General features: G+C 41.9%; 1 protein-coding gene across 5 annotated transcripts in view; it reads left to right on the top strand.

Moving 5' to 3' along the window:
- Positions 1-19,717, top strand: part of TBXAS1 (thromboxane A synthase 1) — a 265,782-nt gene that overhangs the window by 21,219 nt on the left and 224,846 nt on the right. For 4 of the 5 annotated variants that reach the window (XM_017739992.1, XM_017739993.1, XM_017739994.1 and 1 more), the window contains one exon: positions 11,264-11,454. In XM_017739992.1, the coding sequence (XP_017595481.1) occupies positions 11,357-11,454 (98 nt within the window). In that variant the 5' untranslated portion in view covers positions 11,264-11,356. Of the gene's footprint in view, positions 1-8,281; positions 8,700-11,263; positions 11,455-19,717 lie in introns of those variants that run through there. The other variant, XM_008638100.2, reaches the window with a different exon arrangement.

Here is a 19,717-nt window from a genome sequence, read left to right as displayed (position 1 = left end):
CCCTGCCTTGGCGGCTCTCCCAGCACCTGTCTGTTGTGTGAGGGGTGGCGACGGCTCGGCGCCTCACTGCTGCCGAGGTCAGGCTGCTGGAGGACAGCTGCTGGCTGGCACCCCAACCAGGAACCTCTGGAGGAGGCATGGGAGACCTCTGAAAGTAAAGATCTCCTGGGATTTTCTGTGTAAATCCTGTAGTCCACACTAGTTCTCCTTGCCCCGTGCTTTTGGCTGGGAGGCTTTGCCATGTCTTTCCTGTAGTACATCCTTGGGCAAAGTTTGGCTTGGCTGGCAGCACTGTCTGCAGTGTCAGCATGTGGGATCAGGTAGAGAAGCCATGCTCCCCTGCAGCCATGGTTAGAAGTGTTGGCTCCTTTAGGTAAAGGTTAGTGGGATAAATAATCATTCAGTCATAGAAAAAGTGAAAGTAGGAATCCCACTCCCTAGAGGGGCTGGAAATCTTTCTCTAGTGAATAAGGGTCTTATAGCATCCAGCTTTTTGCTGAATTTAAGCTTGCTTTCTAAGTATTTTTTTCCTTTTAAGTTGACTTTCTAGGTCTTAGTAGAGAGAAATTGACAAATACACGTTTTGAATATGTGGCTGCAATAGGCTGTGTACATTTCCTTCTTCCAGTGTATCTGCTGTTAGCTAAACTGGAGGCAACTCAGTTTCAGGCTGTTCAGACCCCTACAGTGAAAATCCGTGGAAGTGCTTCCGTTTCACCCTGTTGCTTAATAAAACAGAGAAGTGGTGTTATAATTGAACTGACTTGAGTTGGTTTTCGTAGCTGAGAGAATGGTTAAGGGTTCCCTGTTAATTGTTAATTAGTTAACCACTTATGGGTTATTAATGGTTTTGTCGGTTGATTGTTAATTGTTAGAAAATTCGTTTATTAACAATTGCTAAGGGGAAGTAGTGTTAGGAGCATTTTCTGTATCAGTGTTAGGATGTGGGGGGGGTATGCAAGTTGGTAACGAGGGAAAGGTCTAGAAGAGGGTCTGTGCCAGTCATGTCTCCTTAGCATAAGGGAATAAATACCACCTCCTGCTAGGACCGAGACCAGCGAATCACCCCAGTGACGAGAACCTGTCCCCTAGAGATGACATCCTGACAAGCCAATCGGACTATGGATGGTGGGAGGGCCTGGGGTGTAAGAGGGTGGTGCCTCTTGGGGAATAAAAGGCAGAGTCCCAGAGGGGACACGGATTTCTCTGCCCGCACACGACTGTGGGTGGAGGTCCCAGCAGGCGTCCTTTCTCTGTAACTGTTGGGCTAATTTGCCACAGAGATTCTTGATCATCTCAACTTAAACAGTAAACTCTAAAAAAAGACAATTGGCTGCTGTGGTCATTTCTCTCAAGTGGTCAGCTAGCAGAGGCAGGAGAAATGGTTTTGTGTGCTTCGTGGGTAAGGTAAAACACCTCTGAACATTTTGGCTGTGATCCTCTGGCAAGCAGGTGCCTGGGAAACTATTCCAGCCTTGCTGTTGGTCCTTACACCTGAGTATAAGCACCAACAAGAGAGCTGTGGTAAATACCTTGCAAAAGAACACACTGCACACCTCCCAGGGCTAAGTGTCCATGAGATAGTAATGCCCTGTGCATAGAGGCTTGGTTCAGTGACACAATTACACCCTGCTGGTCCTTTCCTACAAATAATTTACTAATTAGTCTGAAGACCTGTGATTTTTTTGTATGCATTACTTATGGGCAGGGTCACTGGTTCTCAGCTACTGCTTCTGGGGTGAAGCAGCAGGCAGTGGGGAGGCTGAAAACTGTGGGAGCAGAGTGGGAGTTTTTAACTGAGGCTACTGGTGCAAGACCCTATTTAAACAAAAAAGGTTGAAGCTAAGACAGGAGACCCTCCTAGTAAAAGTGTCACCCAAGAGAAGATGTGAAGGGGAGTTCTCAGTTCTGCTCGGAATTGCGTTGCCCTTTTAATGGTAATAAAGTAGCTTTGCTGTTGGTCTTTGCAGATGTTGCCAAATGCTGAACTGAGCAGGTCTGGACAAGGAGGCAATTCCCTTCCTGTTGAGAGGCTTGGCAGCTCTAGGTCAGCGTGAGGTACGGCTTTTGGATATGTGGGGCTTGCACACGGTGGTGTCAGGACTGCTGTCGTACAGAAAGGCAGAAAGCAGAAAGCTGAAGAGCTGGTGTCCTTCGTGAATCAAACATGCAGAAAGGTTAAACGCAGTGCCCTCAGATCTGAAATGAGGATGATATAGCTAGTGTTAGAGGTGTTGGTGAGAAATGCTAAACTTTCTATGAACTAATCCATTACCTTAAAAATCCCAGCATGTGTAACGGGGGAGGTCTCACGGGCTGCTTTCCAGGTGAAGTTTTTCATACACCTCATAGACTGATTAGTGGTGCTGCTGATATGTTTGTAATAGAAAATAACTTACGGGCGCATCTGAAGTGGAATAGAAATTAATTTATGGGGGCATCTGAATCTGAAAGTGTTGCCTACACCATTCCAAAAACTTTCTTAAATGTGAACAGCACTAATACAAAAAGCAGGGATCATACCTGCATGCAGCCTTGCTGAGCTTTGAGTGTTTCTCTGTACGTGGACAGTATATATGGCAGCTTAAGCCAGGGTGTCAGAACTCCTGCAACAATGTCTCCAGAGAAGTGTGTTGGCTGGGGATGCCACTGAAACCCTGGGGCAAGGCAGGTGCCTGAGGAAGAGGATGGTGGTGGCACCAAGCCCCATGCAGGCAGCAGCAGTAATGGGGGCCTCTGCCCCCTCCCTCCTGGTGCTGAAGGTGGATGGAGCTCCCTACTCTACCTTTCCCCATCTGACAGTCAGGCTGCAGTGTTTAAAACAGGCGTGGATTTTCCTGTTTGCCCAATATCAGCACTCCTCCCAGCAATTGTGTCAGTTTTATTTTCCTTTCCTCATACACATCAGAAATCAAACAGTGTGATACGGCTAATGGGATTATATTGACCCACCTCTGCAGTTGCTAATAATATCTAAAGAAATCCTCAAATGCCTCAGCCACAGTGGTAGTACAGCTGCATGCCCATCTTTCTCTTACCAAACAGAGCGGGGTTTTTTACGTTAGCAAGCCCAGTAATTACAAGTCCAAATTTCAATTCTTGGTAGCGTTAAGAAGATAGGCACCAGATTATATGCAGAAGAGAATATATAGAGAGTATCTGTTTTTGAATGGATAGCAAGCTGATTTGCAATGTCATTTAAACAGCATCCTAACAGGCAATTCTTTTTTAAAAACAAAGAAGGCTGAGGGGGTTTGAGGGGGCTCATGTCTTTTTCTTGCTGACCACAGAAACATAACCCACCCTTTCTGAAAAAAACACATTTGAAAGTCAACCCTGGTGCACAGGCTACTAAATTTCAATTGCTGGGTTTATGTCATTATTGCAGTTGCAGTGACTAAAACACAAGAAGAAAGGTTGCTCTTTCCACTGTGAGCTCTTTCCATCCTCCACCTCCACAGCAGAGGTTACGCTAAGCAGTGTGTGTGTCTGTCTGTTGTAAGTGTAGAAATACGTATTATTCATAACTTGCCAATGTGTATGCTGGAAAAGAAAAGCTGAATTTATAGCTGTATTTCCTCTCTGCTGGGGTTTTTAGAGTTGAGTGTTCAGTGTTTCCATTATAAACCCCTGTTTTCTGAGGTTTATAACAGTCTTGAAGAGCGGAGTGGTCTTGAACCATAATAGAAAATGTGTAATGTTGCATTTACAGTACAGCTGTAACTGCGCATTAAGGAGTGTAATCTTCTCAGTGTACCCTCAGTGCTTCAGTAAGGTTCATTGGAGTTACATATACTGAGAGAAAAACAGTATTTCATGTTTGGAGTTGGTGCTGCCCCTCCACAGAGCTGAGTGCATCACACGAGGACAGAGAGCATCTACCTGCACCAGACTTACAAAAATTCCTTGCTACACCCTTAGAATACTCATGCGCATCCACAGGGGCCCCTCTGAATTACAGCTCACCATAACCTCCCTCTGTCCCTGGGCTGTCTGAAGTAGACCCAGCTAGTCTGTCATGCATCTGGGTAGTTCCTGGCATTTCTAGTTAGCTTGAGCTGCCACAGACAGAGCAGGGGCTCTTGAGGAGAAAGTTCCCTATATCCTGAGAAGGATACATATTTCCTTCTCGCACTAGCCCAGCTACAATATAAGGCCAGGCTTATCTGCCACTTGGTAGAAGGTATCAGAAGGTAGGAAGGAGGCTGGACTCTGTAAACTTTAGGCTAAGATCCCAACTACAGCACGCTTTGAGAGATGAAGTTAAAAGGAGTGTCAGCAGGATTGAAATCTTGTTGAGACTAAGTTTTTCTTGCTGTTTCAACTCATAATGTCAGGTTATTTAGTCTTCCACTTAACCTCTCTTCCCTTGGCTAATAGGTCAGCTTATTGGGTTCATGCCCTTTTGCAAGTATTGCTAACCTCAAGAATTCAGAAATCACAAATTTACTCTCAGATTCATGAGACTGCAGGACAAACATGCAATTTTTTAAATTGAGCAATTAAAATAGTTTAATTAGTATTTTAGCCCTGATCCTTTGAGTTTCACAGCTTTTGAGCACTTTTTTCCTTGCTTTGAGCTTGACAGTCTTTTCCCCCTGTATTTGTCCCAGTTGCACAAATGAACAGCCAGTGCTCTAGGAAAAAAACTCAACCAAGACTTCAGAAAGAACTTGGGATTTGGAAGTGCTGGTTTTGTGATTGCATAATTTTTTCCTTTTTCCACTTCCTCTTTTTTTTCTCTCCCCTCACTGGTTATGCATGTCCATGTTACAGCATGTCTGCTGAGAATGAGATAGCTGAAGGGATTTCTGATTTGGTGAATTAGTGGACAAGTGGCCAGCAGAAAAGTCTGCAGCAAAAAAGCCCAATGAATGGGAAAGCACAAAAGGCTGAAGTAGAGTAAAGCTGCCCGTATGTTGCATGTGCTCCTCTGCTGTGTATAAGGGGGCTGCAGTTTGCATGTTAGTTATCTGTGCTCCCTTTCCTATGGGTAAGAGGGCCTTTGAGAATATTTGGCATGATCTACCAAGAATTATTCATCATGTGATGCATACATTTAGGCAGCAAATATGCTCTGTATAGGGGTATTAGTGAAAATAAGGTGTTTCAGTTTACTTTATATTGTCCCTGCGTTTGCCCCACACTGTGAAGGTTTTATGTATCTTCCTGTCTCAGCTTTGTGTGTTTCAGTGCCCCATAAATTTTGTATTCTTACTGCCATCTGAAAATATTCATTATGGTTGTTCACAGTGCAGTTATTGTCATTTTGAAATGCTTATCATGGGGAACATTTTCAAAGGCAAGTGAGGCAACAGGGCAACAGCTTCCCCTGCCACATCTACAGAAGTCAGAGCAGCATTACCAAACCCTGCACCTGGTGTTCTTCAGGAGAGCGTCCTGTGAAGGGGTGTTTCTGCATCTTAAGAAGTGGTTCTGTAGATGCCACTAAAGAACTGCTGAAGAACTAGTCCTCAGTGATTCGTTTTGCTGCCAGTTTGAGCTTCTTTGCAGTCAGGTTGCATTTCTACATGTGGATGTAAACTAATAGCTTCTGGGCTTTTTGAGGTATGAAAACCATTGCTGTGGCAATAGTATTAGTCTGACCTGCTTCATTGCCAACTTTCTTTCTCCTTTTTGCCAGTTTACTGCCTCTTCTGTGCAGAGACTAGTAGTGGTAGTGCCTGAGGTGTAGTACCTGTTCTGGTTTTGGCGTGTTTGTATCATTTAATACATTGCACATTCATTTGCTCTCTCTTTTTGCTCTCTAACTCATCTCAGAGGGACAATTGCATCCAAACCCTCTGATTTTAGACCGTTAGTTCCCAGATGGGAAGAATTCTAGCATTCTTGTCAGGCTGAAGGCCATAACCCATGGGCACATTCTCCATTCACATCTGTGGAGTTTCTTCTGGGAGCGTGTGATATTTGGAAAAAACAGTGGTGGACCTCATGCGAAGAACACTTCTTTACCTTGTCTGAGGTTCAAGTTTTTTGAGACTGTTGGTGCCTTCCCCATTTGTGATTTTGAATTTTGACAGGGTATTGATAAGTGTGTTGTATTAGTCAATAAGTTTGTTTAATTAAATTATAGAACAAGGTACTTCTGTTAAGTTTTTCACAGTTCTTTTGACCTGTGATCCAGCACCAAAGCATAGTTTGGAGAATTCAAGCCTGGAGTTTGTTATCTACAGTAGGTTTTCAATCAGACAAATAAGGTTAGGTATTTTTCATGGTGTTTTATGAACTGAGCTTCACCAAAGAAATTATAACTTAGCAGTTCTTACCATAATATTTTTACAAAGGCAAACATTTATATGTCTCTCTGCAACTACAAGACTAGTCTAGGCAGGGTTTTTTGGCTTTTGCTGTGATTGTGGAGCTATTGATCCATGAACATAAATCCTTATTTATCTCCAGTCAAGTTTATAGGACAATGAAATTATAGTATTGCTTGAATCAATCAATGTTTCTACAGCAAGCTATAGAAATATAAACAAGTTACCAATTATTTAATAAAGTCAATTTGCTTAGAAATGCCTGGCGACAGGCAGCAGATGTTACACTAATTTCTGCTTTCTCTGGAATTTCACAGGGGCTGTAAGATCTTAATGTCACTATTAGCAAAGGTAACTTTATTTTTGAAACTCATTCCGAACTCTCCCAGCAAGAGGAAGAAACTGTCATTCCTTTTGACCACAAAACCTGTGCTATTTCTAAGAGGAGTTCTTTGAAATAACTAGGATATCTCACAGCTTGTTGCTTTAGAGGGGACCTAGTACAGTGGCTCTACATTTAGTTAGCATAATGAGTTTTTTAGCCTCTAAGATACTGGCTGAGTTTGAAGCACCATAACTTCTAGTCAGCTAAGATTAAATTTGTTAATGAAGTATAAGTTTGCATAATATTTTAGCTATTTCCTAGAATTTTAAACTGTGTGCTTGTTTCCTGAGAAGCATTTAGGTTAATATAACCAGGTTCTGACTTGGCAAAACAATTTAAGTGTAGAAGTATGTCTTTCCGCTTCTCAGTTGGAAGTGCCATGAAAGTGGCCTCCTCAGTGTGGTTTTACCGTGTTTGCCTTTTGAGATCCACTTTATTGGAGTGACTTTTTTCAAGGTGACTCAAGAATCTCCCGTGAGCTCATGGTGTCCTTTTGGTGCTCCTGTCTGTTTTGAATGTAGAGCAGGATCTTTATTAGTAGGCTCTGATGCCTTGGTGGTCAGTCTGTTCGGTAGTTTGTCATAGTTTATCATGCAGGAGTACAGAATCATCTGATTAATCTGCTTAATCAATCCTTGAACAGGGATAGTAATAATTAAGTCACAGATGGCCATTGTAAATCCTTCTATTCCAATACATTAATATTTCCAGTACTTTGGATATTAAGGTTGTTTTAAATTTTAAAAAAAAAAATAAGTACCTCTGGATTTTTTTTTTTTTTTGATGATTGGTCTGCCTTGAAGACGCTGAGAATTCATTTTGGCTCTGGAAAGGTTTTTGCTTTAAGATAAATTATTTTCATATATACTTACACATTTTGGTACATGGGCTTTGTTAAAGCTTATACATAAACTAGTCACTGATTAATCTCTTTTTTAAGCTGTTCTGTGGTATTTGTCTGCAGTATTCCGTGGCTAAGCTGTCTGTAGCAGGATTTTGTTGACTGAAGACTGTGCTATAAATTTCTATAGACACAAACTGCTATAAAATTAAAACTTAACATCTTCCCTGACTTCCTTCATCTATCATAAAGTTGGTGTGGCTCAGCCTTAATTAGATTATTATAGACCCAAAATATATGAGGTAGAATAGCACAAGAGGAATTGAATTTGGTCATTAGCAGGAGTGTGTGGTTAGTCTAGCTGGTGTAGTCAGTAGCTCCTGAAATATGAGACTACACTTTCCATTTGATATGCTTTGAAGACAGGTCAAAATCCTTAACGTGATTTAGGTTTACTGGGAAGGTCTATAGTCCTGCTTTTTAATAAACTCTCTATTTCATGTCCGAACACTACCTGTGTATGTCAGGCATTGCTGAGGCTCACAGCCACAGCTGTATTCCTTTGGAAGTTGAAATGCATTGTTTTGGAAGAGCATTTACAGAAAATATTACTGGACTCAGACAAGGCTCTGAGGCACAAAGGTTTCCTGTAAAACCTGGATTGTCTGGGTGCCAAGTTTTTGTTCTTTTTCCGAGGAACAGTTCAGCTTCTCAGACTTTGAATGCAATTGTGTACTTCCCTGTTTAACAGCTACTGCTGCGAATGTGCGTGCAGGCTGCAGCTCTGGCTGTTCAGCATTGAAATCCTTCTGTCTGGGAGGTCTGTCGTTTGCCAGGGAGCTCCCAGGCAGTGGTGGGGAATGAAGGATGAGATGGGTGTCTTCAGTGCAGGTTTTAGTCAACATCTGTGATGAACAAGGTGGTGGTCTGTGGATTTTAATTGCTACGTAAGAGAAGAGTATGGATGGCATCGTGTCGAGGAGCTGCAAACCTTGGTAGATGCAATCTTGAGGGAAGCCTTGTGGATTCAAATACAAGCAGTGCTGACTCACAGCAGTCTGACAGGAAAAGGCTCTCTTCTGCTTGTCTCTGGCTTCCTCCAGCATGCTGTTAGGGAGGACTCTGTATCTGTCTCCCTAGTTCTTTGATACCGTTACTATACTGGCCAGCGCGACTCCACAAAAGGAACTTGGAGGTTGGTGAAAAATATCTGTGCTATTAACTATTAATTAGGATGACATTTCTCACATAAAAAAACTTGTAAAGAGAATCTCAGGATTGATAAATAGCTTGTTTTCATTGCTGTCTGCATCCCTGACTCCTTTTTTCCCCACCCTGCAAAGCATCATGAGGATTTATGCGACTCCTCACAGAGCCTAGGTCCCTAACTCTGAAATGATAGCTGTTAAGTTCCTCTGCCTGTGATGGGAAGTGCTCCAGGTAAGTTTTGGAGTCAATGCTTGCCACCCTTCTTAATGGTTGGCGGTGCCAAGTTAAAATCCTTCAGCAAGAAACAGGGGATGAGGCTTAAAAAGTAACACAAAACAAAGCCCAACATCAGCAACAGAAAAGGACAACAAGAAAAGAAAAAAAAAAGCTTGATTATGTGATCTCTTCCAAACTGGAGACCCTATTTTCTTTCTTAAGTGTATGTTAAGAACTATTCATACGTCCTGTGTCTCAGTGTGACTGGGAAAACACTCCAGTGATTCTTGAAAAACAAGTGAGGTCTGTACTTGACCTGTGTGTGCTGATAGGAGTCATGCAGGTGATTTTAATAGGAGAACATCTGTCCTCTATGTGCAGAAAAATGTCTTTTAGTAAAAAGCCACGTAAATTAAAGTGAAATTGGAATATTATTTCTTGTCTTCTACCCTTGTGATGGTTGGTTTAGTTTTTTGAAAAGACTTTGACACATATCAATGCTTGATTTTTTTTTTCTTTTTCTGAAAGTCCCACAGGATTGGTTGCTGGTTGGGATTAGCTTGTGCCCACTGATTAATTCCTTGTGTCACTGGTCTTGAATCTTGTTGCAGTTGTTCTTGGAGAATTTGCCAGCAGCAGCAAGCCAGCAGAGCTGTTATTGACCTAGAATAGCAATGGAGTTGTTAATACATGAAGCAAGGTTTTCTGTGAACCACGTTGCTGTTCTGTGGAGCTGATGAGCTGGTTAACACCTTTTACTTACTCTGTAAGGATCTGAGGCTGGAAGGGAATTAATGCAGTTGTGAAGCACAGGGAACCAAAATAGCAGTGATTCAGTTAGAGTAGAGCCAAATCTTCTTAAAATTAAACTCCATTGTGTTAGAGACTTTACTTTTTTGATACCTATATTATTAAGTTCTCTGATAAAAGCAGGAAATGTAATACAGTGATATTGGAGAAGCCTTGCACATTAAATCTAAGCTATTGTCTTGGGGTAGTAACAGAAGAAACCACTCTTCATCGGGTGTGTTATGAGAATCAGATTTTACAGAATTTCTGGTTCTCAAGGTTACCATATAATTCAAAAACTAAATTTTTGCATAACATTGATTTCCTTAACTTTCAAATATGTTTTTTAGGATGGGTGGGAACTCTGCAGCACATATATGAGTATTCATAGTTTCATAAGTAACAAACAATACTGGACAGTACAGGGAATTTCGTCGTGGGCAGAGGTGTTTACTTGCAAGCTGCTGCTTCTGATGTTGTCCTGAAGAGTTTTTCGATCATGGAATTTGGTTACTTTACTGTATAGCAGGTTGGTGGACTGCTCTCATAGAAGTGCTTCAAGGTGTGTTTTTTGGTTTACCTTTCTAATTGGACTGGATCAGATGCTTAAAACAGGATTGAGGTTTGCAGGCAGGAAAATATGGAAGAAAGCTGAAGAATTCATATATGGAGAACAAACCATTTCCAGAACTGCAGTCAAAACTTGATGGTTGTGTGCGGGTTGTTCAAGGGGCTGTGGCAGCCTGACTGTGCCACAGTGCAGAGATAGTAGATTTGACCATATTGATGTTAAATCTGATACTAGAAATACAACCTAAGGGTAGCCAGCATATCTCTGGAGAGACTGGTTAGTGATACCCCCAAGGGGGAAAGTGCACTGAGCCAGGAAAATTAGCTGTAGGACTCATGAACTTGAGATGATACAGCCAAACAATGCTGTCAGTGTGGACTCATCACTGTGGCAGATACTGACTTATGGATCTGGTACTACCCCAAAAAATTGAGGTTTTCTGCTCATTATTTCTATCTTTATATGCATTCTAGAAGTCACATTAGACCAGTTTTCCTCTAATTCCTCCTTTTGGTTGTGGTAATTTTAAGTTTACTTTTTCCATTCTTACAAGGTATAACCAGCTTGGAAATTAAGTGCTAATGAAGTTTAATATTGCAAAAATGCTCTGTTTTTGTTACTTTAGAAAATGCCACTGTGTGTATGTCAGGGCACCCCTGAAGTGCCTTTATATTTTTCTCCCATGATCTGTAAGATGGTCAGGCTGTCTTCCCCATTACTTTTCCCCACACATTCCCCAGCTTCCCATACTTGAGGTCTAAAAACCTATTCAGCAACACTGATGTCTCAAGCGGTGGGTATGTAAATATTTACTTGCATGGCAGTCAACAACAGTGGGAGGGGGGAAATTGCTACATTCTACCATTCAGGGAACCTTCAAGTTCTGTCTCAGAGTGTGCAGTTGATGAGAAGAGGAAAGGTTTGCAGTTTGTGCTTGACACGTTTTTGCTCTCTCGGTTCCTGTTTTGTTGCAGATGTCATTCATTTAGCTGTGGAAGGCTTTATCAGCCCTTGCAGAGGCTTTCCCCTGCACACACCACTCAAGGCTGGAGCTGTAGTGGAGGAAAATGGAGCCTGTAGATCTCCTGGCACTTGCCTCCCTAGAAATGAACAGTACCACAGTTACCCTGGCTTTGCTGGCGATCTTCCTGGTCCTGCTGTATTGGTAAGTGATAACAGTGATGTGGGCTGCACATCAGGCACAAACCCTGCTGAAGCTCCACCAGCATCTGTAGAGTCTTTTATCCATGAGGGGAAACTGGAAGGTAATTGCCTAAGAGGGAAATGGAGGGGGAGTTGGTTTGGCTGCAGAGGGTGCAATAAATACTCAGAAAACTCATGATGCTTTTAGAGAATTTTCTCCTTGAAATACTGTCTTGTAAGTGCTTTACCAACTGCTAACAAAAATTAAGAACTTATTCTAAATTAAGAACTTATTTGTTGGTTTCTTATTAATTTCTTTGGGCAGCAGGAACATTGGTCCAGGTCAGAAAGAAAACAAGTACTTGTTGGTTCTCTTCTCTGTACTATGCTGCACTCTTGTTCTTTGGCTTAAGTGTACAGACACTTTAACTGCTGCTTGAATTTCCTCTCTTGTTCTTTCCACACTGACTAGTGGATACAAATCAGAATAACAGCAGCCCTAATGGTTAGCACAGTAGGCATTGCAGTGAGCTGTGCTGAAATGAAAAAACCCTCACCCTGTCCTGACAGTTTATTTCAGAAATTAAATTACCTGAACTGGGAGTGTTTTTCTGACTTTTTTTACTTGTGTGTCTCTTCAAATCCTGCCTTTCAGTAAAAGAATGGGGTTTTTTTCAGTTGTATGAGTGTTCAAGGAAAGGTTTCAGGGACTGTTGCGGAAAAAAATCCAACAGAAATCCAAAGGTAATCTGGAAGAGAATAGTGATGGCACCATGAGTTCAGCACAATTGTTGTAGCAATGTAAATGACAGATCACTTTGCATATATTTTGTCATTCTTTCACCCTGTTGAGCTTTGTTCAGCTTCCTTCTGTGTCCAGGGAGGGTCTAGGGAGACTAAAAAGGGTCAAACCCATATTTGACGTGTGTTGCTGTATGAAATAGGTGGGTGAGCCTGCTTTCTTAGCAAGATCTGCCCAAATCATCACAAACATCGAAGTCCTACTTCCACTGAATTTTACTGGGAAAAAGAATGGCAGCTCTAGGTCATTAAGTAAGACCATGCTGTTTAGCTGCAGACCTGTGCATCTCTGGGCGTGTAAGGGGGAGAGAGGGAGGACAGAGGCACATCCACAGTTCAGAAAAGCAGCAGATCAGCTGGTGAGATCTGGCCACCTGTGAGTCATTTGAAATAGCCCGATACTTCCACATAGCACATGTCCAGATGTGCCAAGACCTCTGAAGACCGGGAACTGCTCCTTGTAAATGTCAGGTACTGTCTGGTGTGTGCTTGCCCAGGGCCTCATTTTCTGGTTCAGTTTGGGGAAGACTATTCCTCCCCTTAAAGTTAAGGTTTAGTGCACATTTGGTCTGGCCATTAACAAACCTAGCTCTAATTGCAGAGTTAAACCAGACTCATGGCTGTGGTCAGTTACTGCTGAATGGAGTGCCTACCATAAAAGTTTCAAAAAGTTCAACTTAGCAGTGAGGTGGGAAATTGTCTAACAGTAGGGACGCCCCATTCAGTGTGTCTGGTGGAAGGTGAGTTCTGTGAAAGCACCAAGAAAAGTATGCCAAAGTTTTATGTGGGGAAAGTGTTTTATACTCTTAACTGCCAATGGTTATTACTAACCAATCTTGTTGATCTACAGATTCAAGTTGATTTTTAAGTAGCTTATTAAGTACAGGTGCATATAGATCACTCTTCCAATGGGAAGCTGGTGATTCTTAAACCTGCAATGAAATAAGCTATGGGCTGTTGGTAGGTTTGCCTGGTGGCTGAGCTGTTCAGATCTATTTATCTCAGTAAAATGCAGTGACTGAGCCCGTAAGGTTAAAGTCTTGAAACACATCTGTAAGCATGGTAGTTGTTGTTCAAACTTGTCAGCTTTCTAATTTGAGTCTATTTTGTTAAAGTTTTTTATACTGCATGCTTGTTTAAACAAATCAGTAAAACTCAATGCATGCTCACATCTTCCTTTATTCATGACAATGACTGAAACCTTGGGTTCAAGGAATTATTTAAACAGTGTGTAAAATGGTTGCTAATAGAAATGCAGGTCTCTAATTCTAGGGAATGTTTTTATTACAGTCATGTTGTATACCTGATTATCTGGCTCTTCTAGGAGTTAGAAAACATGACTGTTGCGTATGGCAGGAGTAATAATTAAGAAATAACTCTTAAAGTTCCTTTGAGGTTTTCCTTATAAGCCTTATTCTAATTTTTTAATAACTACTGAATTATTCTTTTTTTTAGCTTTTTCTGCCAGGATTGTATCTTTTTAGAAGGGTAATCCTGGGGAAAGGGAGGAATGAATATTTGCTATTGTAAATTTTGTTATGATTGTAGCTTATGATTGATCGGGGTCACGTTGTGTCAACTGTTGTATGAGTGCAAAGAACGGGCAGTTTGTCCACCTTATTGGCTGTGAAAGGCTTAGTAAGGCTCAACAGAAGGCAGCTGTAGGTGGAGGAGAGAGTCAAAAGTTCTAATGCACACTAGAATAGGAATGTGGCAATGGCAATGTTCATGTTTTTGAGCTCTTTTCTTAGCATGGTTTTTGTGGATGGGGGTACTCCGTGATTTAAATGACAGCCTTGAGCTGCTGTCCATTGGCTCAGCCTCAGTCCCTGTTAGTGTGTGTATTGTAAGGCCAGCTGGGATTTGTCACAGTTCAGCTGGCAGGTGGTATCTTGCTAAGCTGTGATAAGGCCAATCTCTTCACATTTTTGGGTATGGTGAGGTCATATGAAAGAGGGAGAGAAGAAAGGGTTGATTGGGAAAGGGAGGAGTGGCTGTAGCTGCATAAAATAAACTTGAAGTTATAAGTCTTAGGAAGAAACTTGGATGATTTGATAATTTTTTGTGCAGTTATTTATGGTACAATGAAGATCATCAAAAACTCTTTATAACAAATCATGTAATAGCACATCTCTGATTTCTCATGCGTTGTCATCAGTGTAATATGAAGGTGTTGCTTGTAGCGTAGTGTGTCACTTTTAAATCAGTGGAGCAACTATAACTTTTCAGTGTTTGTCTTCTACATGACCTTAAGTCAGCTCTAAGGAGAGGCTTTTTATGGTAGTTGATTTAATGTTGGGAGTAGAAAGAGCTATGAAGCTTTTTGGGTACATAGTCTATTTGGATTTGAATGGGAAGTTGTTTTTTGGTAATCTGTTAAGAGGCTGCTCAAGCCTCTTTGCTGTCCCCCATTCCTGAAGGATTTAGTTATCTGCTTCTCTCCCATTCTTACTACTTGTTCTCTGTAGGTAAAAGTCTCTTCTTGCAGATTTCTTATCATGGATTCTTCGAAGTCTGTTGCTACATCATTATTATTGTGATCGACAGGCTACTGCTTTATTGACCACAGAAAGGCATAATATGGCTAACTACCACAGTTCAGTAATACCAGTGGCACAACAGTTAGCGCTCTTAAAAAATGTCTTGTCCATGTCCTGCCTTGTGATTTCTTCCACACAAACTGATTATCGGAGCAGTGTCTTTTAAGAGCACTTGCTTTCTCAATTGTGAGCACTGCTGTCTCTATTTGCCTAATCTCTGTGAATCTCAGGGGTTTTTTTTAGGCATGAAATAAAACCAAACTCTTAAGGGAAGACTGAGCTTAACATTTACAAATCCTAGTGATATTCTCCATTGAAAAATACAGTAGTATATCTATGCAACATATTGTTCATTTTAATTTCAAACATATGCTGAGTTGGATATCCCATACTTGGCTGTAGCTGCAGACATTGCTTTGTGTCTTTCTTTTTGCTGTCTGGGTAGATGTTTGATAAAATGAAAGCAGGAGTTTATCTTGCTTTAAAGTTTAATGTACCATAAGCTGAGCATTATGAAGAAGCTGTCACAGCATTCAGATACCTGTGTTCAAACTGGATTATCAACCCCTTGTCTAAACAAACCTGGGGTTTTTTAGAAACATGGAGGTTGGATGGGAGTGTTTGTTTATGTTTGCAAGATCCATGTCTAATTGCATGCTTTCAAACATAGCAAAACATAAACTAGTGGTGTTCCTGTCTGTTTCTGAAAAGCTAAGTAATTCAGAAAGATGTCATTTTTACATTGAAGTAATATTAATGATCGCTTGTGCTACGGACAAGTATAGAGAGACTAAGGGATTGGGGTCCCCCTAGATCAAGGTACTGTCCACCCAGTGCAGAACAAATCAATCCTGACCCAGAGAATTTGCAGTCTCTGATAAAAACGAATGAAAACTGAACTTAATATTTTTCCTCCTCTGACCTTAAGTGTAGACATTTGCATACAGGTGGATGGGGGACATTCTTAGACATGGGACACACGTGTTAGAGTTCATCAGTTGGTGCCATACCTGTACTAACCCACGCCAGAAGTTGATCTCAGGACAAGGAAGTATTTCCGTACAGGTGACTTCAATACCATTGCTTGTTTAGCATTACTTTGCATCTGTGGTTTTGGAAAGGGCTCTAAAGGGAATGTTTAGAGGTAATCTTTTTTCAGCAAAAGCTTCATTCTGGTTTTGCAGAACCTTGCTGTTTGGGGTTGAGTTAGCTAAACCTTCTTTTTTTCTAAAGTAAATGCCACCTAATACTAGACCTTGGACCAATTTTTGCCCCTCAAAAGATCACTGTTTATGAAAGATGTTTGACAGCTAGAGATCTAGGCTTATGGTCTGAGTGCAGGCATAAGAGAAGTAGATTATTCCCGCTAACACATCCAGATAATGCTTCTGGACAGATCCAGGGACAGGCAGTACAAAACTTGGATCCTTTCTGGGTAGGTAGGCCCTAACTTTTCCGCCTGGCACTGCTGCCATCAAAGGCACAGGGCTGCAAGGACCACTCTGGCTGGAAACAGGCCTGGGTGTGGAGCATCAGCAAACACTCAGAAGGATGTACAGCTCTGCTCTTATATCAGGCTCTTTGAGGTGAGAGGTTCAGAGAGGCATCCTAATGCTCAGGTGTCAAAGCCTGCTCGTTCCTCTTTCTGGCAGAAGGCACAGCTCTGTAGGTAGCGAGTGCTCGGGGGCTGGTGCTCCTGTATTGCTCCTGGGCTCTCGCTGCTGGACTTGTCTCCATCTCCCACATCCTTCTGCCCAGCAATGTCTGACCTCTGAGCTGGGACCTAAGGTTATGGTCCCTAATGAGTCTTCTCCTATGACAACCTTGTAGCTTCTCAGTTTGCAGTGAACCCAGCATCAGGTTTACAGGGTCAGAAGGCTGGGAAGTTTTGGGGTTTTTAACATTCTGTTAACCCCAGCTGGTGGTTGTTTTGGTTTTTTCCTAAAATGGCCATTATGTCAGTGGAAATCATTCTGCTTCCCTCCTCTTTATTTGAATGTCCCATTAGAAAGGCTAGAAGGATCTGACTCAACAGGAAACATCAGCAAACTGATGTTGATGACAGAAAAAACCTAAAAAGATTCTGAATTGTCTTTGTCATGCAGTTTCACATCAAGCAAATCTGGAATTCCCACGAATGTGTCAAACATAATTTGATCCCACAGCTGTGCAATATATGGCCTTGTCTTTGAGCTAAATCAAGCATCTCTAGGTGAGCCTGAGGAGCAGAATTATACTGCTGAATTACTGAATTATAATTTGGAAAAGTGCCATACCACAAGTGACAAAATACTTTATTTCTCTGAAAACAAAGTAGATTTGATCATCCAGAATGAAGTTCACTCAGTGCCCTGATTATGCTGCTTTTAGGTAAGCAAAATTATCTTACATTTTGGGGAAGAAGCAGAACAGTTTTCTGTTGTTGCTATCACAGCTTCAGAGCTAGGTTCTCTGGGGTATCCTCAGAGGCTGTTATAACACCTTGGTTATTCAGACAAATGTAGCTGGGTCTTCAGTGCTGTGCAGCTTTGGTTTTCCTTGGTTGCACTGCACTGCAAAACTCAGAAACGGTCTATATTCAAGCTTTGTTTTGTTTTCAGTTTAGAGATTACGTGTCCAGCAGTGTTTATTTGAAGGCCCTCAAGTAGTTGCTGAGCTTTTTGCTTTTGTGAAGGTGCACTTTACCCTAAAAACACTGTGTAAAAAAGTCAATCTCCGGCCTATTAATTCCTTGTGGTCTTCATTTTTCCCTGAACTTTTTCATGCCTTTCCCCATTAAATCCCAAATTAAAGCATAGTTTGATTTTAGTGCATGGAGATTGGAGCCTTAATAGTATGTAAAGGCAGACAGGCAGGGATAGGATGGCTTCCTTTCATGAAACAAGTATAGTTACCTGTGTTCTGCTGTGATCTCCAGATCCATGTCCAGTGGAACAAGCTGCAAAGCTGTCTAATGCACACAAATGACGCAAGAGCAAATAGGAGCTGGACACAGCCCTTGAGCCGTCCCATTTCTGCTTCCCCCTCCTGTGGGGCTTGCAATGGCCTGGGTCTGGTCTCAGCTGGGTTGCACAGGCAGGAGAGACCAGCAAGGGAGGGAAGTACTCTGACTTCTCCATCAGGCAACTTCTGCCTGAGAGTCTGCTCTGGAGCTTCACTGAGCTCTTCTGGACCAGCAGTTTGGTTTTAACTTTTGATCTGCTTTTTGCCTTTGGGCAGGTTGCTTTGTTTAATTTGGGGATATTTGGGTCCCTCTCAAACTGATTTTGGGTACTCCAAATTATCTTCTAGGAGCTCCTGCCTCCATCTACTGACAGTATTAGGAACATGAGGAACTTAATACCCTGCTGGTGGTGCTTTAAATGGAATTGAAATTAGATGGTGGGAGAAGGCAATGTAAACAACTTCCTCAGAGAGAAAGGTCTGCAAGCAGTGGGGCACTCCATCCCATTGCACTGGCGCTGTCTCTCGCTGTGTCTGTGCATTTAATTGCCAGGCTCACAGGGGCCTCTCAGGTCTGCTTCAAACACTGCCATGAGCTCTGCTCTTCCCTGAACCCCAGGGGTGCATACTGGCTGTTCCTGTGGTTGCCCTGCACTGGGGGGATTTGTTGATCCCCCTGTGCTTCAAGGTGTGTGGATTTTTGTCACTCCACTTTCAGATAGCACACAAAGTGTCCTGCCAGCCTGCCTGTGTTCCCTCTTAAATGAAAAGTTAAAACAGTGGGCAGTTTTGACAGGTTAGAACTCCTCAGAGTGCTGAAATCTATGTTGTCTCTTTTCTTGTCTCCTTTAACATTGCTCCTATCATTTAAAAAAAATTTCCCATATTCGTCTTCACTCCTTTTTGTCTGTGCATCAGACTTCATCCGTGCCTGTGTTTGTTTTGTCCTGTCTGCTGGCTCACAGGTAATTTATGCCTTTGATTGCCATGCCTTGATCTTCTGCAGGGAAGTTTTATACAGTATTTAATGGAGCTGTCTGAAAAATATTTTAAAATATTGACATATTATTGAGAGATTGTTTTTTATCAGTTCCCCTTGACATACCCAAAATCTTTAGATGGATTTTTTTCTCTCTTATCTCCTTGGTTCTGTTTTTGTTTTTTTTTCTCTATTGAAAACAAAGTTTACTGTTCCATGAGCTCAGTATGTGCTAAGTACTGTGAGACAGCTGAAAGAGCTCAAAATATTTTCTGGTTTGGGTTTGGATATGCATTTATTTCACTTACCCAGGAATAGCGGAGGAGCTTGAGAAAATGATGTTCCATGTCTGCCTCTTCCTTCCCTCGCTTTCTATGCCATTGCTTAGACTGTTGACAGTTTCTCTTAAGCCTTACTTGTTTATTTGACATGTGTTATCTATGACTGGAGTGATGTGCAGGTCAATAGGAATACAAGAGTTTTAATGAAGGGATTATCTAGCATGTGGGAGATTCTCCATATCCATTCCTTTGGTAGTTTCTTTCCCAGCTAGTTGCTGCTTTCATGGTTCTGCAGAACCTCTGAAGCTGTTGGGGGAGCAAGGAAGCGACAAACAAGGAAACGGGCAGAACTTGTTATATTGCTTTTTTTGCTTGGGTGGGAAAAGAAGCTGGACGCCCAGCAATGGGTTGGAAGGGACTGGGAAGAATGACTGGGAACAGCAGGATATGACTCCATGTGAATTTGTAGTGGGTTGTTACAGATTGAGGTCAAGTATGTTTGGGTAAATTGAGGTTGGAAGAAAGGAGCTGAACTGAGATGTATGTTGGGAGTAGGAAATGGGGCAGTGGCTGTGTGCTTGCTTGTATGGACAAAGTAAAGTCTACTTCCTTGGAAGGAATAATCCCTTTCAGCTACTAAAAACCTTGTGATGCTCTTTATGAGTTGAGGGGCATGGGAAGGATGAAAAGGCAGTGGACTTTAGAGGAGATGAGTAATTGGTAACTGTATGATCACAGGCT

This window comes from Corvus brachyrhynchos, unplaced genomic scaffold (assembly GCF_000691975.1).
Source record: "Corvus brachyrhynchos isolate BGI_N302 unplaced genomic scaffold, ASM69197v1 scaffold27, whole genome shotgun sequence".
In the NCBI taxonomy this organism is placed as follows: domain Eukaryota; kingdom Metazoa; phylum Chordata; class Aves; order Passeriformes; family Corvidae; genus Corvus; species Corvus brachyrhynchos.
This window is presented reverse-complemented; position numbering and strand designations above follow the sequence as displayed.